This window comes from Symphalangus syndactylus, chromosome 18 (genome assembly GCF_028878055.3).
Source record: "Symphalangus syndactylus isolate Jambi chromosome 18, NHGRI_mSymSyn1-v2.1_pri, whole genome shotgun sequence".
NCBI classification, from domain to species: Eukaryota; Metazoa; Chordata; class Mammalia; order Primates; family Hylobatidae; genus Symphalangus; species Symphalangus syndactylus.
The window spans coordinates 18,125,942-18,152,009 of NC_072440.2; the positions used below are offsets into that span (position 1 = coordinate 18,125,942).

At 47.9% G+C, this 26,068-nt stretch overlaps 1 protein-coding gene across 1 annotated transcript; it reads left to right on the top strand.

The window, feature by feature from the left end:
* The first annotated feature begins 49 nt into the window (after positions 1 to 49).
* DESI1 (desumoylating isopeptidase 1) lies at positions 50 to 23,845 on the top strand. The gene is made up of 6 exons (XM_055253114.2): positions 50 to 334; positions 14,113 to 14,134; positions 14,643 to 14,712; positions 17,769 to 17,878; positions 18,538 to 18,660; positions 20,692 to 23,845. The coding sequence occupies exons 1-6, from the start codon at positions 247 to 249 to the stop codon at positions 20,783 to 20,785; spliced, it is 507 nt and encodes a 168-aa protein (XP_055109089.1). The 5' UTR covers positions 50 to 246; the 3' UTR covers positions 20,786 to 23,845.
* The last annotated feature ends 2,223 nt before the right edge of the window (positions 23,846 to 26,068 follow it).

Sequence of the window (26,068 nt, forward strand, 5' to 3'; positions counted from 1 at the left end):
TCTGTACGACAGGACAGTAAGCACATGCGCAGAATTGCATCCCTGCCCCCGCCCCCTCTTCCGTGTGGGCCCTCCCTGTCACCTCACAGTAGTCGTTGCCGGTAGCGGGTGTGGGGGCGCGAGCAGCGCAGGGCGGCCTCTCCCCCACCCCTCAGCCCGGGCCCGGGCCCGGTCCCCCCCTCTCCCTCCGCTTCGCACTCCCGTCGGGTACGAGGGCCGTCGTGGCCGCCGTCGCCACGGGTCCCAATGGAGCCGCCGAATCTCTATCCGGTGAAGCTCTACGTGTACGACCTGTCCAAAGGCCTGGCCCGGCGGCTCAGCCCCATCATGCTGGGTGAGGGGGAAGGGGCCAGGTGGGCAGGAGGGAGGGAGCCAGGCCAGAGGGTGGCGGCTGGCTGAGGTGGGGAGACTTGGGCCACGACTCAGGGAGAGACACATGGCCCAGAGGATGGAAGAAAAGCCGAGTGGAGAAGAGAGTGTTCTGAAGTTTGGGCCATCTGAGCCCCCGCTTTAGCCTCGCAGATACCATCCTCACGTTTGAATTCAAGGGGAAGGGATGGAGGAGTCATGCCTCCACCTTGCAGGGGGCTCGGGCAGAAACCGAGCCCTCGACAGCCCCTTCGACGAGGGTGTGGGGTAAAACAGCGCTGGATCCCGGCGGGTTCCCTGCCTCGCTCGGGTAGCCCGGTGCACTCCTGCCTCCTTGGCGCGGTGTAGGAAAGGTGAGGATGCCTGCCGCGCGGTGCCCCTGGTGGTGACAGAGACACTGCGGAGGTCGGGTGGCCCTCGGAGAACCTTGCCTCAATGCCAAAAGGAAGCTTCCTTTGCAGTCCCAGGGATAGGTGGGATGGGGGAGATAGAGCTGCCTAGGGACCCAACCATCGCCCCCAGGTAGGTCAAGTCGGGACAAGAGGAGCCCCGAACTCCAGAATTCACCAAGCAGTCTTCTCCCCACAGTTTCTAAGTTAATTGCTTTTGCTCAAATGGCAAGAAAGCAGTCTTGGGGGAAGTTTGGATGAGGTTGTGTGAATAAGGATTAGTAAAGAAAGTATTTCGGTTGTGCTCCATTAAACTACTTAACTGGCAGGAGAAAAACCAGCCCTCATTCAGTGACGATCACACCTCATTTCAACTTAAATACAGGAATGTCTTGTGTAACACAGGAATTGTCAGGTTTGTAATTTCGGGTAACAATGAGCAGGAAAGAATTCAAATAATTGAAAATTGAAGCTTTGACAGCATCCATTTGAATGGCTAGTTTTTCCTGGCTTCTGTGGAGACATTCGCGAATGATTTAGTTCATCTCTGTGAGACGAGGGGGAAGAGGTCAAGTAAGCGAGGCAACTTTTGAGGGCATCCTTCAATGTCCTTGAGTTTCTAATATGTCGTAGTGAATTGAACTTAATCTCACAACCGTGGGCCCATGAGTTGTTTCTATATTTGGCTTCATATCAAAATCATCTAGGGTGCTTGTTAAAAATGCAGATACCCTCATTTCCAACATATATTGTTAAATGAGATTAGAAAAAAACAAGGTTAGAGCAGCTCTTTAAATATGCAAATCAAAGGATATATATGTGCTTGCTTAGGCAAATAATTATCCGTAAGGATACACAAGAAATTGATAACAGCAGTAGCTTATGGAAAGGGGAACTTGATGCCAGGGGAACAGGAGTAGAAGAGAAACTGCTGTAAACTCTTTCTTACCTCTGGACCTGTGTATTACATGCACATAATATCTATTTAAAATGAGAAAATTTTAATTATATGGATTCTAGAGCTTTACTTCACAAATACTAAATCAGAATCTCCTGGAGTTTTGGTCCAAAACTCTGTATTTTTAATGAGCTTATCGGCTAATTCTTATGTAGCCAACCCATTATTTGACAGGGGTTTGGGCCTAGATAACCAGTTGTTAAAATGATTAAGGCACATCTTTTTTTTTTTTTTTTTTTTTTTGAGACGGAGTCTCGCTCTGTCGCCCAGGCTGGAGTGCAGTGGCACGATCTCGGCTCACTGCAAGCTCTGCCTCCTGGGTTCACGCCATTCTCCTGCCTCAGCCTCTCCGAGTAGCTGGGACTACAGGCGCCCGCCACCACACCAGGCTAATTTTTTGTATTTTTAGTAGAGACGGGGTTTCACCGTGGTCTCGACCTCCTGACCTCGTGATCCGCCCGCCTCGGCCTCCCACAGTGCTGGGATCACAAGCGTGAGCCACCGCGCGCGGCCTGATTAAGGCACATCTGAAAGCAAAACTTACAAAGTCACTGAGGAAGCTGTTACTCATTAATAGATTATATCAGTCAAGTGTTTTTTTTTTTTTTTTTTTTTTTTTTTTTTTGAGACGGAATCTCGCTCTGTCGCCCAGGCTGGAGTGCAGTGGTGCCATCTAGGCTCACTGCAAGCTCTGCCTCCCGGGTTCACGCCATTCTTCTGCCTCAGCCTCCCGAGTAGCTGGGACTACAGGCGCCCACCACCACACCCGACTAATTTTTTGTATTTTTAGTATAGATGGGGTTTCACTGTGTTAGCCAGGATGGTCTCGATCTCCTGACCTTGTGATCCGCCCACCTTGGCCTCCCAAAGTGCTGGGATTATAGGCGTGAGCCACCATGCCCAGCCCACATCAGTCAAGTTTTAACTAAACGTCTTGGAATGGAGCCATTTGTTTGTTTTTTTATCATAGTGAGGAATCAGATATTTCCTATACCCCAAGTAAAACCTCCCCCTTTACACTGGGTATTTTTTATCCTATTACCTAATAATTATTGGGCAGCTGAAAGGGGCCTTAGGAGTCATTATTTCATTCATTCAGCAGATATTTATTGAGCGTCTGCTGTATGCTAGTCAACGTGTTAAGGTAAATGAGGTTGATATAATGAACAAAGATGTTCGTTGCCATCATTGCCATCATGAAGCTATCTAATGGGGAAGACATTAAAAATAAATACATAAACAAATAATTAGTTACAAATTGCATAAGTGCCTTCTGCACAGGAAGCACACTGGGTGCTGTGATAGAAAATAACAAGAGAGACCTTTTTTTTTTTTTTTTGAGACGAGTCTTGCTCTGTTGCCCAGGCTGGAGTGCAGTGGGGTGATCTCAGCTCACTGCAACCTCTGTCTCCCAGGTTCAAGTGATTCTCCTGCCTCAGCCTCCAGAGTAGCTGGGATTACAGGCGCATGCCACCACACCTGGCTAATTTTTATATTTTTAGTAGAGGCGGGGTTTCACCATGTTTGCCAGGGTGGTCTTGAACTCCTGACCTCAAGTGATCCGCCCGCCTCAGCCTCCCAAAGTGCTAGGATTACAGGCGTGAGCCACTGCACCCAGTGAAGAGACCTATTTTAAATAAGGGTATCAAGGGTAGTGACTTTGAAACTGGGAATTTAGGATGAGGAAGAAGTAGCCACGGAGGGTAATAAGGGAGTTACAGTGTTCCAGATAGGAGAAAGATCAACCTGCCAAAGCCCTGAGACAGGAAAGAGTGGCCTGATACTGGAAATGAAGAAGGCTTTTGTGGAGTGTAGTGGGTGAAGGGGAAAGTACTATAACTGAAGATGGAGTAATAGACCTGCCCCCTTCCCACTCCCTGCCCTTTTATATAGATGTGAAGTCCTGGAAGGCCTCAGCCAAACATGGGAACATCACCCATTCATTGGGCACATCAGATTCTGATCTGAGGAAATCACCTTGTGTGCTAATCTACTTCTCTCTTCTCTACCTCTTTTTTCCATATTGCTTTTATACCTTCTGCAAAATTAATGAAGAAAGAGTTAGCAAAGCTAGTAGTCATTACTTTGTACAGTTGAAAACTTAAGGAAAATAGGCATCGTCTTACTGGTTCATCCCATTCAGACACCACTAATCTTGAAGTTGGGTATGTCCCAGTTCTATAAGTAGCCATATATTGATTTCCCATTCCTAAATATATTTGAACCTTTAAAAAATCAATTTGTTTCCTGATTTTTATGATGAATTCTAAAAGTATATTAATAGCCAGTATTTATTGAGAGCTTACCATGTGTCAGACCCTTTTTTTCTGAGTACTTTGCGTGCATTATAATCCTCACCACAACTTTGTGAGATAGGTCCTGTTATTGCCTCCATTTTCTTGATTGAGGAACCTGAGAAGTAGAGTGTTAAGGAATTTGCCCCAGGTCCCAGAGCTACTAGGTGGTAGAGCTGGGTTATGAACACAGGCAGTCTGACTTCCAGAGCTCGCGTTCTCTGTCATTTTGAGATACCACCTCTAATGTGTAATACGTTCCTTTATAATTGAAGTAAAGTAGATGCCTTCCTGAAGTTTGTAAAGGCATCCTTTGCCAAATGTTTCAAATTTGGATGAGAAAAAAAGCTGGGTTCAATGTGTATGTGCCACTTATAATCTAGATTTATGATCATGCCTCTTAGCCTCCATTTTCCCAAATTAAATCCATGTGATCTCATCTGCAGTACCCTCTCAGGCTTCAGTTATGTCAGTTCTCCAATGGGAGACCTCATCTAGCTCTGTCGCAGTTCAGGATTGGACTAGATAAAGCCCAAGGTAATTCGCCTTTCCTGAAGCAATGTAAATTCTGTAGTTTTACCCTGTCCTGTTTTCAGCCTCCTAGAATTGCCTCAAGTGAAGGCATTACTGTTCTATAGCTTTTCATTCACTATGAAAAATGGTCCCAAAATTATCTTCAGCATTCTAATTGAGCAGATAGCCTCATTGCACTTTTTTCATAGTCACTGATTGCCTAAAATAATTAGCTATTATAATTGTCCTTCAGTTCCTCCTCTTAATAATTTTGGCTGCTCTTTAAGTTTCTTGACCTCTTTTTGTGCCAGAGTACATGCAGAAGTGTGTGTGTGTGTGTTTTAATTGTGGTAAGAAGTACTTTGTATTTGTTTATTATTTTCTGATCGGAAGTTTCGTGTACGTGCATCACGTTTATTTTTCTTTACAAGCCCATTTCAAAACTGTTTTCAGATTTAAAGATTTGGAGACATAGAATATGTACATTTCTTGGCAGAATGCATTCTAATGAATATTAGAGATTTTACACTATACTCAATTCTTTACTTCATTTTGTAGTACAAATAGTAATGAAATAAAAGATATGATGTGAACTCTGTCCTCCAGGAGTTTTTCTTTTTTGAGGCCGAGTTTCACTCTTGTTGCCCAGGCTGGAGTGTAATGACACAATCTCGGCTCACTGCAACCTCCGCCTCCTGGGTTCAAGCAGTTCTCCTGCCTCAGCCTCCCAAGGAGCTGGGATTACAGACATGTGCCACCATACCTGGCTAATTTTTCTATTTTTAATAGAGACTGGGTTTCACCATGTTGGTCAGGCTGGTCTCGAACTCCTGATCTCAGGCGATCCACCTGCCTTAGCCTCCCAAAATGCTGAACAAACCCCCCTCCCAAAGTAAGGCATGAGCCACCATGCCCAGTACAGGAGTTTTTCTTAAAATATTATTTTCCTTTAAATAATGAAGATAACTTTTGATAACAATATAAAACAGATTATGATTAGGTGCCAAAGTGAGTGAGTGGTGCAGGAACTATGTTAGGCTTTGAAATAAGAGAGGCCATGGTGAGCTGAGCATGTCAGAAAGGCTTTGGCAAGAGCCTGGAGCTGCTGGAGGGCAAGGACTCTGTCCCCTTCCTTTATGTCCCCAGTGGCCTGTTGGAGCAGGTGTTCAGTAAGTATTGATTATAGAAATGATTGAGACTTGAACTTAAGCTTGAAGATTAAGTAAAATTTATTCAAATCTGAGAGAGGTTTTTTCTGTTTTAATGCCATCTATTGTGCTTTGTTTTTGATTTTTGTTCACTGTGTGAACTGTTTTATACTCATCTAATGAATTAATTTAATAATCATGCAATTTCTTTAAGGCAAAATGGAAAGGAATATGGCTTACAAGGCCCTGTGTGATTCTGCTTTTTTAAATTTTATTTATTTATTTTTTTTTTTGAGACAGAGTCTTGCTGTGTGCCCAGGCTGGAGTGCAGTGGTGCGTGCCTCCCAGGTTCACGCCATTCTCCTGCCTCAACCTGCCGAGTAGCTGGGATTACAGGCACCCACCACCATGCCCGGCTAATTTTTTTTTTTTTGTATTTTTAGTAGAGACGGGGTTTCACCATGTTAGCCAGGATGGTCTCGATCTCCTGACCTCGTGATCCTTCCGCCTCGGCCTCCCAAAGTGCTGGGATTACAGGCTTGAGCCACCGCGCCCGGCCTGTATTTTTTTTTAGAAGAGACGGGGTTTCACCATGTTAGCCAGGATAGACTCGATCTCCTGACCTCGTGATCCACCTGCCTCGGCCTCCAAAAGTGCTGGGATTACAGGCGTGAGCCACTGCACCCGGCCTGACCAGTGGTTTTCAAATGCTCTTTAGCTGTGAAACTTTTCCTTGAAATGAAATCTTCTGCAGATATGCATGTGGAAAACAGGTGAAAAGGAACTTGTTAAAACAAAAAAAACAAGGCTGGGTGAGGTGGCTTATGCCTGTAATCCCAGCACTCTGGGAGGCCAAGGAGGGTGGATCACCTGAGGTCAGGAGTTTAAGACCAGCCTGGCCAAGATGGGGGCCTGACCAGCCCCCATCTCTACTAAAAACACAAAAATTAACTGGGCATGGTGGCAGGTGCCTGTAATCCCAGCTACTTGGGAGGCTGAGGCAGGAGAATCGCTTGAACTCAGAGGGCAGAGGTTGCAGTGAGCCGAGATCATGCCACTGCACTTCAGCCTGGGTGATAGAGTGATACTCCATCTCAAAAAAAAAACGATGTAGGCCAAGTGCAGTAGCTCATGCCTATAATCCCAGCTACTTGGGAGGCTGAGGCAGGAGAATTGCTTGAACCCAGGAGACGGAGGTTGCAGTGAGCCAAGATCGCGCCACTGCACTCCAGCCTGGGAAACAAAGTGAGACTCTGTCTCAAAAGGAAAAAAGAAAGGATGTAAATTCACTCAATTCATTTTTAATGTTATTGTTGGCTCCAAGTGTTTGGTGGATGAATGAATAAGTGAAAGGATGAGGCCGGGCGCGGTGGCTCACGCTTGTAATCCCAGCACTTTGGGAGGCCGAGGTGGGCGGATCACGAGGTCAGGAGATCGAGACCACGGTGAAACCCCGTCTCTACTAAAAATACAAAAAATTAGCTGGGCGTGGTGGCGGGCGCTTGTAGTCCCAGCTACTCGGAGAGGCTGAGGCAGGAGAATGGCGTGAACCCGGGAGGCAGAGCTTGCAGTGAGCCAAGATCGCGCCACTGCACTCCAGCCTGGGTGGCAGAGCGAGACTCCGTCTCAAAAAAAAAAAAAAAAAAAAAAAATGAATAGGCTGGGTGCAGTGGTTAACACCTGTAATCCCTGCACTTCGGGAGGCTGAGGCGGGTAGATCACAAAGTCAGGACTTTGAGACCAGCCTGGCCAGCATGGAGAAACCCCGTCTCTACTAAAAATACAAAAAATTAGCTGGGCATGGTGGCGCACTCCTGTAATCCTAGCTACTCGGGAGGCTGAGGCAGGAGAATTGCTTGAACCCGGGAGGCGGGGGTTGTAGTGAGCCATGATTGCACCGCTGCACCCCAGCCTGGGCAACAGAGCGAAACTCCGTCTTAAAAAAAAAAAAGAATGAATAAATAAGGGGATCTTTTTTCTATAATCCCTATCTCCACTCTATGAATGGATGAGATCCTAAGTGTACCTTGATGCAGTTGAATAGGAAGTGTGGCGTGTAGCTTACAGGCAAATTCAGTGATGATACAAAGGATATAAAGGAGAATAAAGTAGGGTTTATATCCTGCAACTTTTGAGTTGTTTTTCAGGTGTAAAATAACTGAGGCCCCTCTCCAAAAACCTGTTTAGTAGGAATGGGTTTGAGCTGATTATACATCCATACCTGCCAGCTGTACTCCTGGGTCAGTGAGCATGCGCATCTGAGAAGACAGCAGTAGACTGGGAGTGCAGTATGCCAGGGTGGCAGAGTCATTTCAATAACAAGCCAGGCAGCCCAGATTGGGGTTAGGAACTTTGTCCTCGATAGCACTGTGTGTCAACCAACAGAGCTAACTAAACAGAACACTCATCTCAACAGATGTTCATGTCATATCTCAGGTCCAGGTCCTTTGCTAGGTGCTGGAGTTACAAAGATGCATAAGAAACTGTCCTGGTTATTGAGGCAACTGTAGTCTAACTGGGGAGAAGGACACGTGAATAGTTTCAATACCAGGGTACTATGAGAACAGCTATAAAACTTTCAAATTATAAACCCTAGAAGAAATGAGTTAGCCTTTATTGGGCATGTATTATGTCCCAGACCCTGTGTTAGGCATGTGTCATGTATCATCTCCTTTAATCCTGGAAATGTTATGAGGCAGGCACTGTTATGCTTTTTTTTACAGAATAGGAAACTGTAGTTTAAACAGTGCATCCAATAGAACTTTCTGCAGTGATGGAAATGTTCTAGATCTGCACTGTCCAATAAGTAACCACTAGTCACATGTGGCTATTGAATACCTAAAATGTGGTTAGTGGAACTGAGGGACTGAATTTGTGCATTTATTTAATTTAAATAGCCACATGTGGTCAGAGGCTACCATATTGGACAGCTCAGGCTTAGTGTTCTCAGCCTCTGCAGTGTTCTCTGTGATCTGGTCCTCCATTACCTCTGGTCATCTTCTACTTCCCCTCCTCACCCATTCTAGCTTCACTGGCCTCCTTACAGGCCTTCAGATAAACCTGGCATGTCATTGCCCCTGCATCCCTCTTTCCCTTGCCTCCTTTAAATCTTGGCTCAAAGTTGGGCCTGGTGGCGCACGCCTGGAGGTGGGAGGATCACTTGAGCCCAGGAGTTCAAGTCCAGGCTTGACAACATAGGGAGACCGCATCTCAAAAAAAAAAAAAAAAAAAAAAAACAGGCCTGGGTGGTACACATATAGTCTCAGCAACTGGGAAGCTGAAGTGGGAGGATCACTTGAGCCTGGGAGGTCAAGGCTGCAGTGAGCTTTGATCGCGTTACTGCACTCCAGCCTGAGTAGCAGAGCAAGACCCTGTCTCAAAAAAAAAAAAAAAAAAAAAGGCCGGGCGCAGTGGCTCAAGCCTGTAATCCCAGCACTGTGGGAGGCCGAGGCGGGCGGATCACGAGGTCAGGAGATTGAGACCATCCTGGCTAACACGGTGAAACCCCGTCTCTACTAAAAATACAAAAAAATTAGCCGGGCGTGTTGGCGGGCGCCTGTAGCCCCAGCTACTCGGGAGGCTGAGGCAGGAGAATGGCGTGAACCCGGGAGGCGGAGCTTGCAGTGAGCCGAGATCGCGCCACTGCACTCTAGCCTGGGCGACAGAGCAAGACTCCGTCTCAGAAAAAAAAAAAAAAAAAAAACTTCACTCAAATGTCATATTCTCAAAGAGGCCCACCCTGATCATCCCTGAAACTCCCTTAACCTACTTTTTTTTTTGAGACAAGAGTTTTGTTCTTGTCACCCAGACTGGAGTGCAGTGGTGCAATCGCGGCTCACTGCAATACCTCCCGGGTTCAAGTGATTCTTCTGTCTCAGCCTCCCAAGTAGCTGGAATTACAGGTGTGTGCCACCATGCCTGGCTAATTTTTGTACTTTTAGTAGAGATGGGGTTTCACCATGTTGGCCAGGCTGGTCTCGAACTCCTGACCTGAGGTGATCCGCCCGCCTTTGCCTCCCAAAGTGCTCGGATTACAGGCATGAGCCACTACGCCCAGACCCCCTTAACCTACTCTTGTTCGTTCTATATCATTCACTATTGCTAACATGTTATGACTTATTATCATTATTATTATTGACTGTCCCCTCCCCCCACCTAGAAAGTGTCATGAAGGAGGTTTTTGTTTACTGATGTATCCCTAGTGCCAAGGATAGTGCCTGGAAGGTGGTAGTCACTCAATAAACATTAGTTCACCGTTTCAGCCAGTAGGATTCATACCCAACCTGTCTACACCAGAACCTGTGTTCTTATTCACTATACTGTACTTCCTCCTTGTAAATGTAGCATTCCTCACAAAGTAAATGAGAAAAGCTTCATTTGAAAGGAACAGGGGCCAGGCGCGGTAGCTCACGCCTGTAATCCCGGCACTTTGGGAGGCCGAGGTGGGCGGATCACGAGGTCAGGAGTTCAAGACCAGCCTGGCCAACATGGTGAAACCCCATGTCTACTAAAAATAGAAAAATTAGCCAGGCGTGGTGGTGAGTGCCTGTAGTCCCAGCTACTTAGGAGGCTGAGGCAGGAGAATCACTTGAACCTGGGAGGCGGAGGTTGCAGTGAGCCAAGATCACGCCATCGTACTCCAGCCTGGGCGACAGAGCGAGACTCCGTCTCAGAAAAAAAAAAAAAAAAAGAAAGGAACAGGTAAGAGAAAGCAGGTATCCTTAATCTTCTCTCCAGTTTCACTGAATTATTAAATGTCTTCAAGTAAATAAACAAATTGCAGCCTTTAAACAGCTGATTTATAAATGACAGTTCAGAAGGGCACATCAGCTCTATTTAAAATGCAGTGTTAGGCCACATAGAGTGGCTCACACCTGTAATCCCAGTACTTTGGGAGGCTGAGGAGGGCAGATCTCCTGAGGTCAGGAGTTCGAGACCAGCCTGGGCAACATGGTGAAACCCAATCTCTACTAAAAATACAGAAATTAGCTGGGCATGGTGGCACACACCTGTAATCCCAGCCTGTACTTGGGAGGCTGAGGCACCAGAATCACTTGAGCCCAGGAGGCGGAGGTTGCAGTGAGCCAAGATCGTGCCACTGCACTCCAACCTGGACAATAGAGTGAGACTCTGTCTCAAGAAAAGGAATGTTAGTCTCCCCATTTTACATATAGTAAACAGGAAAGAGGAGATTTAGTATCTTATAGCCCAGTGGAACCCAGGGTTTGAAGATGCTCGTCCTAAATGGATTACCACTCCCCCTTTGGCATCCAGTCTGGTTCTCATCAACCACTGTGAAATTTCACCTCAGTTTGGATAAGGTCAGAACCTGCCTCACATTCTCTAGGGTGCTATCCCCAGAAACCCCTGGCTAGGATCCCTCTATCCACTTGTGTTCTTTTTTTTTTTTTTTGAGATGGAGTTTTGCTCTTTTCACCCAGGCTGGAGTACAATGGCGCCATCTCAGCTCATCGCAACCTCCGCCTCCTGGGTTCAAGTGATTCTCCTGCCTCAGCCTCCCAAGTAGCTGGGATTACATGCGCCTGCCACCACGCCCAGCTAATTTTTGTATTTTTAGTATAGACGGGGTTTCATCATGTTGGCCAGGCTGATCTCAAACTCCTGACCTCAGGTGATCCACCACGCCCGGCCCACTTGTGGTCTTCCGGGCCAGAGCAGCAGATCTCTTGGTGAAAAGCAGACTGATCTCTGGAATTGGAACAGAGGCAGAAGTACTCCGCTACATTTCATTTTCTTGTTATTCCATTTAGCCTGGGAACACTAACAGCAAAGAATGGAATTTTACATGTAAAATAGATATAGCATTTCATATTAATTTGCTGGATGTTGAAATCTGTTCTTAGATTTTACTTACCAATACTGAAGTAGAATTTTTTTTTTTTTGAGACAGAGTCTCACCCGGTCACCCAGGCTGGAGTACAGTGGCATAATCTCAGCTCACTGCAACCTCCGCATCCCACATTCAAACAATTTTCCTGCCTCAGCCTCCTGAGTAGCTGGGATTACAGGTGCCTGCCACCATACCCAGCTAATTTTTGTGTTTTTAGTAGAGACAGGGTTTCACCATGTTGGTCAGGCTGGTCTTGAACTCCTGACCTGTGATCCGCCTGCCTCAGCCTCTCAAAGTGCTGAGCCACCATACCTGGTCTTTTTTTTTTTTTTTTTTTAAGATAGAGATTCACTCTTGTCGCCCAGGCTGGAGTGCAATGGCGCAATCTCGGCTCACTGCAACCTCTGCCTCCTGGGTTCAGGTGATTCTCCTGCCTCAGCCTCCTGAGTAGCTGGGACTATAGGCATGCACTACCATGCCCGGCTAATTTTGTATTTTTAGTAGAAACGGGGTTGTTGACCAGGCTGGTCTCAAACTCCTGACCTCATGTGATCTGCCCGCCTTGGCCTCCCAAAGTGCTGGGATTACAGGCGTGAGCCACCACACCTGGCCTATTTTTTATTTTATTTGAGACAGAGTCTCATTCTGTTGCCCAGGCTAGAGTACAGTGGCGCAATCTTGGCTCACTGCCTCCCAAGTTCAAGCAATTCTCGTGCCTCAGCCTCCTGAGTAGCTGGGACTACAGGCACATGCCACCACACCCAGAGAGTTTTTTTTATTTTATTTTTAGTAAAGACAGGGTTTCTCTGTTGGCCAGGCTGGTCTTGAACTCCTGGCTTCAAGTAATCCGCCTGCCTCAGCCTCCCAAAGTGCGGGGATTACAGGGGTGGGCCACTGTGACATGTCTGAAGTAAAGTTTATTTTTATCTTGTGGAAGTCTTTACCCTTTTCCCCAAGGAGGTCATCGTACCTAATAAGAGCTTCCATTTATCAGACATCTGTATATCACATACTGTGAAGCATTCTACACATTAACATTACCAGTCACAGCAACTCCGAATTGGAGAAACAGACTTAAACAGGCTGGGTAAACTTGCCCAAGATCCACCACTAGGAAGTGGAAAATCCAGGATCTGAACCCATGTGGTCCCCTTAACTATCTCTGAGGATGCTATGCCGAGTGTGTGGTGGCTCATGCCTGTAATCCTAGCACTTTGGGAGGCTGAGGCAGGTGGATCACTTGAGGCGAGGAGTTTGAGACCAGCCTGGCCAACATGGCAAAATCCTGTCTCTACTAAAAATACAAAAATTAGCTGGGCTTGGTGGTGCATGCCTGTAATCCCAGCTACCTGGGAAGCTGAAGCATGAAAATCACTTGAACCCAGGGGGCAGAGGTTGCAATGAGCCGAGATCACGTCACTTCACTTCAGCCTGGGCAACAGAGAGACTCTGTCTCTAAAAAAAAGAAAGTCACAGGGCAAACAGCGAAGGTAGCAGTTAACAATCAGTAATCTCCCATGTCGCCATGTGAAGTGATAAGCAGGAGTGAGTGAGTGATGTTTGCTGACACTCCACATCTTTCAATGCCCTTCCTCTGCCTCCTGAGCACTGCTGTAGAGTATCTCCCACGGACTCTTGTTATTGTGATGAGCTCCTTACCCTGGTCTGCTTGGTCTGCTCTCTTCCCTCCAATTCATCTGCTATCCCACAACTACAGTTATCTTTTCCGAACATGGATCTGATCAAGGCACTCTCCAGCCTCACAGCCTCTTTGAGTCCAGCCCTGCCCGCTTTGCTGGCCATCCTGTTGGCTGCTCCTCCCCTTGGCACCATCACTGCCACCTTTCTTCACTCTGCCCTGCAGGCTTTAGACTTCACAGCCATGCATGTGCACGTCTTGTTCTCTCCCACAGAAATGTCCATCCCTGCCCTTACTTGTCATTGGTAATGGAAGCTCACAAAAGTAGTTTATTATATTTAGCACCTTATTTTTACCACTATGATACAGCATACAGCATATTAACATTTTGTTTTAGTTAATTATTTGTGTGTCTCAGTCCATTTGACTTTGAGCTTCTCAAAGGCAGGAAAGTGATATGTTCCTATTTGCATTTCCACACCTAACATTGTTTCTGGCACATAGAGGTAGAATAACAGTGCCTTATTTAAATGGATAGCATTTGCAAAGTTTTATCCTATCAGTTTCTGAAGGATTTCACCTCAACGAAGAAATGAGTGATAACATTCATTGTATTACTATAGTCTTACTGTACGTGAGACAGAGAAGTTAAAAAGGCATAGCTGAATTGACCCCAAAGAGGAAAGAATAGCAGACATAAAACTGGGGTACCTTTATACTAGTGTTTTTAATCTTGCATTCTGATAAAAGACTCTCATTACTTTTCAACTTACTTACACTTATACTCTGTCACAACCTAAAGACCTTACTGGAGGGGACTTGCATTCCTAGAAAGTCCCTCAAAAGGTTTATGACAGGTTACCCTGGGTTTAAGTGATGTCGTGAATTTACCAAGGCTGAGGGGCCACTTATTCTAGTCCCAAGTGGCTAAATCTCTTCTTCTCTCCACAGGGAAACAACTGGAAGGCATCTGGTAAGTTGGGTGGGTCTCCTTACTTTGACTAGTTTTGAAACAAGGCAGCACTCTATGCATTTCAAGTTCTAGTCTGTGGCTTCCAGCAAGAAACCTAGCTCTCCATGCTATAATCTTCAAGCCCTAAAGCAGTGCTTCTCTTCAGGAGTTCTTTTGCTCTCTCACCCTGGGACATTTGGCCATGTCCAGAGATATTTCTGGTGTCATACAGGGAGGAGGATGCTACTGGCATCTTGTGGATAGAGGCAGGGATGCTACTCAACAGCCTAGAATGCACAGGACAGCCCCGCACAACAAAGAACTACCCAGCCTCAAATGTCAATAGTGCCAAGATTGAGAAGCCCTGATCTGTGGTATTTATCATATTCATACCTTTGGTTTGTTGGTTTTATAAGACTGGTCCCCACAGTCCTATCCTTGGGCAGAAATTATTCTCATTGCATTATGGTGTTTGCTTTTTCTCAAAGTTTAAGTTTTCTGGCTCACTGTGTCTCTCTCTGTGTGACAGGCACACATCCATAGTTGTGCACAAGGATGAGTTCTTCTTCGGCAGTGGTGGTATCTCCAGCTGCCCCCCGGTAAGTGTCTTCCCCTACACTCTGTCCTGCAGTCTCAGGTTCCTGGGGGCTCCTGTAGACCAGGAGCTTTGCTTCTACTGTGGACTTCTGGCATTGTTCCTCAAAGCCGCCTGAAGACTCAGCTCAATAAAACCTTTCCCAGACACCTCAGCCAGTTCCCCTCCTCTATGTTCCCATGGCACGTGTGGGTCCTTCTGTCTCACAGAGAGCATGTTATGGTGAAATGAGCTGTTTCTGGTTCTCCACAGGGAACTGTGTAAGCTCCTTGCGAGCTGAGACCTTCCATCTCCATCCCCTGCACAGTGTCCGGCTCATCCTAGGAACGCAACTGATGTTAAGCTGAATGATGAGGGCTCTGAGAAGCATCAAGAGTTGCCCAAACTTAAACAGCCAATAAGTGACACCAGTCCTAGAACCCAGGATTATCACACTAAAGCCCACACCCTTTTCCGAAAATTTCTTTTTTTTTTTTTTTTTTTTTTTGAGATGGAGTCTCACTCCGTTGCCCAGACTGAAGTGCAGTGGCGCGATCTCGGCTCACTGCAAGCTCCGCCTCCCCGGTTCGCGCCATTCTCCTGCCTCAGCCTCCTGAGTAGCTTGGATTACAGGTGCCCGCCACTACACCCAGCTAATTTTTTGTATATTTTAGTATACACGGTGTTTCAGCATGTTGGCGAGGCTGATCTCAAACTCCTGACCTCGTGATTAGCCCTCCTCGGCCTCCCATAGTGCTGGGATTACAGGCGTGAGCCACAGCACCCGGCCTTTTCCAAAAATTTCTATCAGCTATCCAAGTGTTGTCAAAGTAGGTGCTCAAGCAATGGCCAAGCAGCCATTCATTTTGGTGGTGTGTTTGTTTTTGTTATATCCTACAGGAAGGATTTTTTTTTCTTGAGACAGGGTCTTGCTCTGTCACCCAGGCCAGAAATGCAGTGGCGCAGTCTTGCTTACTGCAGCCTCCACCTCTCAGGCTCAATGAATCCTCCCACCTCAGCCACCTGAGTGGCTAGGACTCAGCACCAACACGCCCTGCTATTTTTTTCTATTTTTTTAGAGATAGGATCTCCCCATGTTGCCCAGACTGATCTCAAACTCCTGGGCTCAAGCAACCCCCTGCATAAGCCAGAATTCTCCCATTGCTTTTAGAATAAAAGCCAGAAAGCTCAGCATGGCCTCCTAGGACCTACCTGATCTGGTCTCTGACTCTGACTCTGGCCAGCCTTTTAGGTTGTTCCCTCCCAACCCTCACTCTCTTCTCATTGTTTGAACACACCATAGACATTGAAACCTGCACTCTGACATCAGTACACCTTCTTGATCCTTCACCTGGTTATGCCTCTCCATCCTTCAGATTTGAGTTGTGTCACTTTCTCAGGCAAGTCTTCCCTGACCCCTCAGACCGGGAAGGTCTCCTGTCATAATGTACTGTTGGCATTCTGTACTTTTCCAGCATGCCCTTAATTGCAGCTCATAATTATATACTGGTTTATGGGATTTTTCAGTCTCCCTTCCCTGCTAGACTAAGCTTCTTAAGGGCAAGAATCTCATCTATTTTGTCCACACCACAACCCCAGTGCCTAGCATAAGGCCTGACACACAATAAGTTCTCAATCCATATTTGTTATGGGGTCAAAGAGTGACCTTTTAGTTTCTTACAACTCTGAGATAATTGTTCTCTGCCTACCATGGTTATCTTGCTCACCATGCTTTCCTCAGTGCCCAAAACAATGTCAGCTATGTAGGAGGTGCTCAGTGGCTATGAATGAATGATCTTTTCGGGGAGATCTGCTCTGGAGTGTTATCCCTTCCCAGATTTGTTCTCCCTGCTGATCCCGTTGCTTCCCCAGTGGCTGGTTTCCCCACTCAACCTCAGTCTCTCCTTCAGTCTTCTCTGGCAGTCCGTTAACCACATGGCTGAGGGTTTTCTGTAGGCCTTTTGGGAGCCATTAACTCCCTTGCCCTATGATGGTGATAGGGCAAGGATTAAGCTCACAGATCCAAAAAGAATTGAATTATGGAAATATCTGCCAGCCTGCCAGATTTCTCACATCGTTTTTCCATTATAACACGGGATATCAAGTATGTCATAAGAAAAACTGACTGCATACTTTATGCAAATAGGCATGGAGAGATGGCCTGCGAAGTGTGAGCCATTTCTATCGTCCTGTTCTGTCCTCATGATGAGACATACTGGGGACAAAAGTAGACTTCAGATTCTGGGTTTCTCTTTCTCAGCTGAGTAAGTGGACCGCATCAGGAGCCAGAGCTGCAAGAGAATCAGCTTCCCAGGCCACCCCCCACCCCAGAAACAAGAAGTCCGACTCCTAACCATGCTGCCAGCACATGGCAATGAAAAGTGACCAGAAAGCTCTAAGCCAAGCTTGTCCAACCTGCAGCCTGTGAGCCATACGCAGCCCAGGACAGCTTTGAAAGTGGCCTGACATGAATTTGTAAAGTTTCTTAAAACATGAGCTTTTTTTTTTTTTTAAGCTCATCAGCTATCATTAGCGTTAGTGTATTTTGTGTGTGACCCAAGACCATTCTTCCCAGTGTGCCTCAGGGAAGCCAAAGGAGTGGACACCCATGCTTCTAAGCCATTGCATCCTTGATACAAATAGCGAATAGCATTCTTCATCTGCCCAGGGTGCTCTGCAAGTTAAATATGAAGTCAGGCTGGGCACAGTAGCTCACACCTGTGATCTCAGCACTTTGGGAGGCCGAGGTGGGTGGATCACTTAAAGGTCAGGAGTTTGAGACCAGCCTGACCAACATGGTGAAACCCCATATCTACTAAAAATACAAAAAATTATCTGGGCATGGTGGCAGGCACCTGTAATCTCAGCTACTTGGGAGGCTGAGGCAAGAGAATCACTTGAACCCGGGAGGCGGAGGTTGCAGTGAGCTGAGATTGTACTCCAGCCTGGGTGACGAGAGAAACTCCGTCTCAAAAAAAAAAAAAAGTCAGAACAGAGTGTTTGTGGTCTACTGTGGGAAGCCACATTAAAACATTCAGTGGAGATGGTAATTTAATACTTTCTTTGGGTTGGCTCTTTTAGGGAGGGACATTGCTTGGGCCCCCAGACTCTGTGGTTGATGTGGGGAGTACAGAAGTCACAGAAGAAATCTTTCTGGAGTACCTCTCCTCCCTGGGGGAGTCGCTGTTCCGGTGAGTGGAGACGGGTGGTGGTTAGTTGTGTCTGTCTCCCCAACTAGATAATAACCCTTTGAGGCAGCTGCCATGTCATATCATCCTTATCACTCAGCACAAGGCCTGGCCCAGTTTTTTGCTGAATTAACATGAAGAAAAGGCAGTTATGCTACAAAAAGCTCTAAGTTGTTCTGATACAGATATTCCTTCAAACATACTTTCTGCTGAAATTTTTAGAGGAAATAAGGGCTTTTCATTCCTTCTGATTAAAATCAGCAAGTGCTGTTCTCAGCCTGTATTGGCCAAGTTTGCAGAAGGAAAAACAGGGTTTGCAGAAGGGTTGGGATGAAATACAAACTTGAGCAGATTTTCTCTTAAAGAGGCTTTAGTCAGTTTCAGTAAGGGGGTAAACTCTAACACCAGAGCTCTGCTTTCATTAATGTAAAGATTCTCCTGAAACTGTGTAGGAGCCACGTCTTTTCAATTTCTCCTTCCCTTAAAAATCAGTTATTAATAGCCAGAATGGCAAATAAGCAGTGCTTTTCTGGTGTATGAGAGGGGGGAAATCGCAGTCCTCACACTGAGCTGTGCTCACCATTCCACTGCCTAGCTTGAGTTATTCCACATAGACGCTTGCTGGTTTCTCATATATGTTCTGCAAACCTTTCAATGTACAGAGGTGAGGCCTACAACCTCTTTGAACACAACTGTAACACCTTCAGCAACGAAGTGGCACAGTTCCTGACTGGGCGGAAGATTCCTTCTTACATCACAGACCTGCCCTCTGAAGTTCTCTCCACGTAAGTGTGGCCTCTGTCCCTGCCCCTGCCTTGGCCACCCTTGAAAATCCCCATTCACCGTCAGTGCCCTTCCTCTGGCCCCCATCTGCCCTCCCAACCAGGTGGGCCTGCCCTGATGGCAGGTTCTAACACAGAAGGCTGCCATTCTCTCCACCCACTGATGCGCACCTGTATTACCTCCACCTTCAGAGCTAGACCAGCTCTGCCCTGGCTTAAGTGCAACCACATAACTTAGAAACCCACTTGATACTGGCTTCAGTACTTGCACAAAATTCTGGCGTCTGTCCTTCCCACTGTACTCGAAGCATGCCACTCCCCAGAAGCACCCAGTTAAAATGCAGTATTAGACAAGCAGAGAGGGGGTCAGAAAAGTAGTAGGGGGGCTTGTTTTGTAGCTGTTGATTTGCCTGTCTTCCACTGCACCATGAGCTCTTTGACTCCCTCAACGACTATGTTCTACTTGCCCTCATGTATTACAGCACAGTCTTCAACAGATGTTTTCTTCAAGAACACTCTGCAGCCCTTTCTCTCCTCATGTGGCCCAAGCCTTGGAAAAGCCTTGCAGGCCATCATCCAAGCAGTATACCCCGAAAGGACACAACACCCGCAAAGCCGTCTTACCTCCTCCCTCCCCTTGCCGTTGATTGCATTCAGGCAGCCTCTGCTCATTCCAGGACCGTGTCTATTTGCTTATTCTGACTCAGTTTCTCCTGAACTATGGCCTTATTTAATAGAGATCCTGGCAGGTTTCGCAGGCCCAGCAAGGTGGGCTGTTTTTTATACCTGAGGAAGCACCTCCCAGGAAGAGTTTGCATAGGAAACAAGGCTGCTGTGGCAGGCTGGTGAGGAGCCCCAGTCTGCCAGCCCTGGCCCTGCCTTCCTATCATTCGATGAGTTTGCAGTCCCACAGCTCTGCTGAGGCATCTAGGTTATGGGGCCCTGACCAAACTGGAGTAGCCAGAATGTTCTTGCTGTTATTATTTGATGGGTGGAGTTCCTGGAATTGTCTGAATTAGGGTTGATATTTCTAGGTTTAATCTGTCTATACGTTGGAGTACTTCATTCCTTTAAACTTGGAGATGATTTTCAAAAATGGCAGTATCCACTAAAGAAAAAGCCAGTGACTTAAAAGTTTTTGGGCAACCTTATTTATGGTTGTCGTAATCATGGAAAATCTCCAAACTCCAGTATTTGTAGTGTTTTTTCCATCTGTTACTATGAGAGCAAACTAGGAGCCCTTTAGAAAGGCATTAATGGCTGGGCCCAGAGGCTTATGCCTGTAACCCCAGCACTTTGGGAGGCCGAGGCAGGCAGATCACTAGGTCAGGAGTTCGAGACCAGCCAGGCCAACATGGTGAAACCCCATCTGTACTAAAAATAAAAAATTAGCCAGGCATGGTGGCACACGCCTGTAATCCCAGCTACTTAGGAGGCTGAGGCAGGAGAATTGCTTGAACCTGGGAGGCAGAGGTTGCAGTGAGCCGAGATCAAGCCATTGCACTCCAGCTCTAGGCTAGAGGTAGACTGTCTCGGGGTGAAAGAAAAGCATTAATACTGGCAACCTAGCATTTGTCATTTTTCCTGAAAAAATCCAGTTATTTGCTGTCCTCACCCCTTTGTCTTCTTTTTCATATCCTTCTTCTTTTGCCTCAATTTCCTTGCTTAAATTTGATCTTTTCCTTGCTCACAAGAATTAAAGACACAAGCACATAGAGCACAGAAAGTTCTAGTTCTCTGTATGTAGCCAGCCTACTCAAACCACAGCTAACCAGGCTCTAGAGGTGAGGCCCTGAGGAGGGAACCCCAGGAATAAAAATACAGAGCAGGCTATTTCGGAGATGCCCTCCAAGAACACTGGTGTGTGAGGCAGGTGGGAAACTTAAGTGAGGTGACAAAGTGCTCTTTCCTTCTCTGATGGTGCTGCTGCTGCTGCCACCAGCGCCCACTCCTCCTCCCTACCCGTGGGCAGTGCAGGGTAACAGCAGGCCACATCCCAGAGCCAACCCCTCTCATGTCTCTGTTTCCTTGCAGGCCTTTTGGACAGGCACTTCGGCCCCTCCTGGACTCCATTCAGATCCAGCCTCCGGGAGGGAGCTCCGTGGGCAGACCCAACGGCCAGAGCTAACAGGACTGCCTGGGACCGCCCTGCCTCACCAGGGTTTTCCTTTTTAAACAAAACAAACCCTACCAGATTTCTATTTTATAATTTTACATCAGAGCTAACAACCAGGGGACGGCTTTTTAAATTTCCCAGGGAAGGAGAACGTCAGGCCGCATGTAGACAATGCTGCTAAGAAACAGAACAAAATGCCACCCCTTCTAATAGTATTATACTAATTTATTAAGGCTGTCTTGTCTGTGCGTTCACTTTGGACGCTGTTTCCTAAGCGTCCTCCACACTGGAGAAAGGGAAGGGCTTTGTTTAAACAGAAAGCGAGTCAGTTTGTGGAAGCCCCAACCTAGAACTCTTTCCAGAGAATACTCACGCTCTACCCAAGTTGCCAACACCTGTGGGACCCAGGTGAGTTTTAGAACATCCGTGACCCGGAAACAGTTACTCTAGTGTTAAATGAACCAAAGGATTTGGTGCACATGGGACCAGTTTCAGGATGACTAACCTAAGTGAGCTCTTTAGCCACGACCCTCCTCACCTTTCCTCCCTTACCCCAAGCAAGGCCAGTGCTGGAGCAGCCATTGCCTCAGGATCAAGGGAGTAACAGCAAGTATCAGGCCGGAGAAAACAGGATAAAGCCATTCCTCCTTCTACCTAGATGGATTGCCAATCTTCTGCCATCAATTTTGGGAAACCTGCCTTGGTGCCCCCAAGGCTGCTTTTCCTCAGCATAGCTGACATGTCATAGTGGATGAGGTCTGGGCGGGAGCAGTAGAAGCCGAGGCCTTTTTTCTGCAAGTAATGATGTAGGTTATTTGCAGTCTCTGTAACCACCATCCAGGCCAGTATGCAGTATTTAGCTGGGGACCAAGGGACAGGATTCCCTGCTCTAAGAAAATACCTTTTTTTAAATAATTATTATTTTTTGAGATGGAGTCTCGCTTTGTCACCCAGGCTGGAGTGCAGTGGCATGATCTCGGCTCACTGCAACCTCCGCCTCCCGGGTTCAAGCGGTTCTCCTGCCTCAGCCTCCCGAGTAGCTGGGATTACAGGTGTGTGCCACCACACCAGGCTAATTTTTGTATTTTCAGTAGAGACAGGGTTTCACCACGTTGGCCAGGCTGGTCTGGAACTCCTGACCTCAGGTGATCCACCTCCCTTGGCCTCCCAAAGTGCTGGGATTACAGGTGTGAGCCACCGTGCCCTGCCGGAAAATACCTTTGATGTGGAAAGAATAATGATGTGAGGCCGGGCACAGTGGCTCACGCCTATAATCCCAGCACTTTGGGAGGCCGAGGCAGGCAGATCACTTGAGGTCAGGACTTCAAGACCAGCCTGGCCAACATGGTGAAACCCCGTCTCTACTAAAAATACAAAATTAGCCGTGCATGGTGGCACATGCCTGTAGTCCCAGCTACTCGAGAGGCTGAGGCAGGAGAATCGCTTGAACCCTCCGGGGAGGCAGAGATTACAATGAGCCGAGATTGTACCAGTGCACTCCAGCCTGGGCGACAGAGTGAGACTCCATCTCAAAAAAATAATGAAGTGGAATCAAGGTGGCAAGAAAATTTAGAATCGTTTCTGATAGGGACTTTCCCTTATCCTAAATGTGTTTTGAAGGCACACATTATTTCCGTTGTCATTCTGACTTTAGAAAGGCAGGTTGGGGCATGAGTGGACATTTTCCTAATGACTTGCTGCTAGGAGTTTATAGGCAGGGAACAGTCTGGGAGTCTCTAATCCAGAGAGACTTTCAGATTCCCTCTCTTCACGTGAACCTCCATTAGTTAGATTTTGGGAAAGTGTGAAGAAGGGACTCAGAGCTGCCAGGTACCCGGGTCAGTTCTAACATCCTTGGGCCCCTTCTGCCCCAACTTCTTGCCACTTCACAGACTTGAATTATGTTGCTTCTTCCTGGAAGTCTGGCCTGCAGCAGGGGCCTTTCCTCTCCAAAAACCTGCTGCTCATTTCTGGCCCCATCTGCTGCTATCTTTGCCATTAGCCATCACAGTTTGGCATCATCAGAGTCTCAGCTAGAGGAGATGTCATTCTGCCTTAGTGTTTGCCTGCGACCTGACCAGAGGCATGACCAGCTGGGATGTCAAGTGACATTTGGGAACTTGTAGAGGCCAAATGAGTGAAAGTTTAATTCTTCTCAAGACCCACTGATTTGCCAGTGTGCATGGAAATAATAGATTAGAGCAGAAACTGGCAGGGACTGTTGTATAATCGTGATCTACTAGCAGAATTGGGCCCAAAGAGAAAGAATTTCCGAGGCTGGGTTTCTTCTGGGAGGGTAGCAGGTTGGTCTTGGCCAGTGCTCTGTTTCCCACCAGCGTTGTTCCCTTTTCCAGCTTGCCTGGCCCGGCTCTGTCTTCCAGGCTCCTGCTCCAGACCCCTCTGCCTGGGGTCTCCCCTCCATCCAGGGGGTTCTGGGCATCACAGGTCCTTTTTTTCCTTTCTCCTCTCCCAGATCCAGTTTCAGCTGGTTTGCTTCTCCCAGCAGGCACCCTTAGGCCCAGGAGCAGCTCCCGAGAGAATTTGAGTCACTCATTTCCTTGAACAGCACCCCCCTTTACACTAGCAGCCATTTGTGCTATTGCCTGTGCCCTAGGGTTTGTGGGGAGAGATGGAGGGATCAGTGAGCAGTTTTCCCAGAGCTCCATGAGAAAGCAAGCTCTCTCTCCCCTGATGGGAGCCCCACTGTCACTGACTGTAAACTCAGGCTCAGGCTTCAACTGCCTACCCCCATCCTCACATTTCTGTTTGTCCCAGCATCTCAGGAGCATTCTCATTATGGCCGGCTAACTCCGCCTGGATGTGAACAGGCGAGCAGAGTGGGAAATGAGTCATGTACTTGTATTGCACAGTGGACACCTCTAGAGGTCCATTGGTTTAAAGGGATAGGGAAGGAGGAGGGATGAGACCATCACCCCCTCCCAGAAGTAAATCTGGTATCTGAGTTTTCTTTATGCCCTTGAGTCAAACTAATAACTGTGTCTAGTACGGAGGTGTTTGCTGGTTTTCTTCGGTGTTTTTTCTAATGCAATAAACTCATTTCTGCCTGCTGCATTTGTGTGGTGCCTGAATCAGGTCTGCACATGCATCCAACATGAAGCAACCCCAGGCTTTTGGGTCCCTTGGAGCTTAAGTCTGCGGGGTCTGGATGTGTCTCCTTTGCATGGTTGTGAGCCTGTAGATGAGAAGTGATAACAGAAAAGGATGTCTGAATTTCACCACTGGTTTATAAAGATGGGGGAATGGCCCAGAGAGAATATCACTTGCCCAAGGACACCTTGCAGCTGGTGCAGCTCAACGCTTTGTCTAATAACTTCAAATTCTGTAGTCTTCCTCTAGCTATCAGGAGTGTCTGACCTCACCGAAAAGTGTTCACTTCTAGTTTCAACTTGGCTCTAGGCTGGGTCTGTGGCTCCTCATGCCCAGACAGGCTGTAGCTGAGAGGGCAGGCAAGGAGCCTGGTGGGGGCCTGGCACATCACTGAATGTGAGCCCTTGACCATAGAGCCTGGCTGCTCTTTCTTTTTTTTTTTTGAGACGGAGTCTCGCTCTGTCGCCCAGGCTGGAGTGCAGTGGTGCGACCTCGGCTCACTGCAAGCTCCGACTCCCGGGTTCACGCCATTCTCCTGCCTCAGCCGCCCGAGTAGCTGGGACTACAGGCGCCTGCCACCGCGCCCAGCTAATTTTTTGTATTTTTAGTAGAGACGGGGTTTCACCGTGTTAGCCAGGATGGTCTCGATCTCCTGACCTCGTGATCCGCCCGTCTCGGCCTCCCAAAGTGCTGGGATTACAGGCGTGAGCCACCGCGCCCGGCCACCTGGCTGCTCTTGAAGGAGGCAGAGAGTGTCTGGGACGAGGCTGCCCCACTGGTTTCCCAGGTTGGAGAGCCAGGCAAGGTCACGCTGCAGTGAGAGTGATGGACACCAGGTGGCGCTGTGGCCCTGCACACCAGGCCCAGCCTACTGCCCAACGCCCAATGCCAGGCTGGTCTTGGGTACCCTCGGCCACCTCAGTAAGCTCGTCCAGCTCCCCTCAGCCCCTGTGTGGACCCCTACGAGCCCAAGGGGTAAGAGCCAAGCTCCTTGTCCTCGTTTATCAAGGCCCTTCTCAATCTTGTCCTTGAACACCCTGGTCCTACCCCACACCCTGCTGCAAGTGCCAGTTCCAGTCCCTGTCACTTCTGGTGGTTTCACCCTTTGCTCCACCTGGATCCCCTTTCCCCACCCCTTGTTCAGTGCTAAAGGCCCAGTGCCAGCATGTCCTCTGACCTGTCCCCGCCCAGAGCTGACTCCTTGCTCCCATGGGTACCTCCAACGCACTCCCACCAGCCCAGTACCTCCCAGGGCAGGGCCTGGCATGGGGTGAGCCCCAGATTTTGAGACCATGACAAAGGCCTTGGATCCTTTCTAAGTCCCTCCCAGTATGACTCCACTCCCCACCCCTGGCTTGCGAGGTCAGGAGAGAGACTCGCCCAAGTTCTCACAGTTCTGGGCTGAGCTCTGACCTGCAGAGCCCACTGACCCCAGCTGTCAGGCTGCCACTCCTGTTCCACACCCCCAGGTGGAACAGTGCTGTGGTCTGGGCCATATCTGTCCCCAATGACTTTGGCTGAGAGAGCCCCAGAGGGCCTGAGCCAACCCAGCAACAGCCTCCACCGCCTCCTACAAAGCCATCTGAGCATGCGCCCTTCAGCTTGTTTAGATTCAATGGACTTATTATGAAGACAATGTAAGCACTTTAGGCATTTTGAAAGTTTTTTTTTTTTTTTTGAGACGGAGTCTCTGTCGCCCAGGCTGGAGTGCAGTGGCGCGATCTCAGCTCACTGCAAGCTCCGCCTCCTGGGTTCACGCCATTCTCCTGCCTCAGCCTCCCGAGTAGCTGGGACTACAGGCGCCTGCCGCCACGCCCGGCTAATTTTTTGTATTTTTAGTACAGACGGGGTTTCACTGTGTTAGCCAGGATGGTCTCGATCTCCTGACCTCGTGATCCGCCCGCCTCGGCCTCCCAAAGTGCTGGGATTACAGGCGTGAGCCACCGTGCCCGGCCTGAAAGTTTAAAAAAAAAAAAAAAAAAAAACAGCTAGGCGAGGTGGCTCACGCCTGTAATCCCAGCACTTTGGGAGGCCGAGGCAGGCGGATCATCTGAAGTCAAGAGTTCAAGACTGGCCGGGCGCCGTGGCTCACGCTTGTAATCCCAGCACTTTGGGAGGCCAAGGCGGGTGGATCACGAGGTCAGGAGATCGAGACCATCCTGGCTAACACAGTGAAACCCTGTCTCT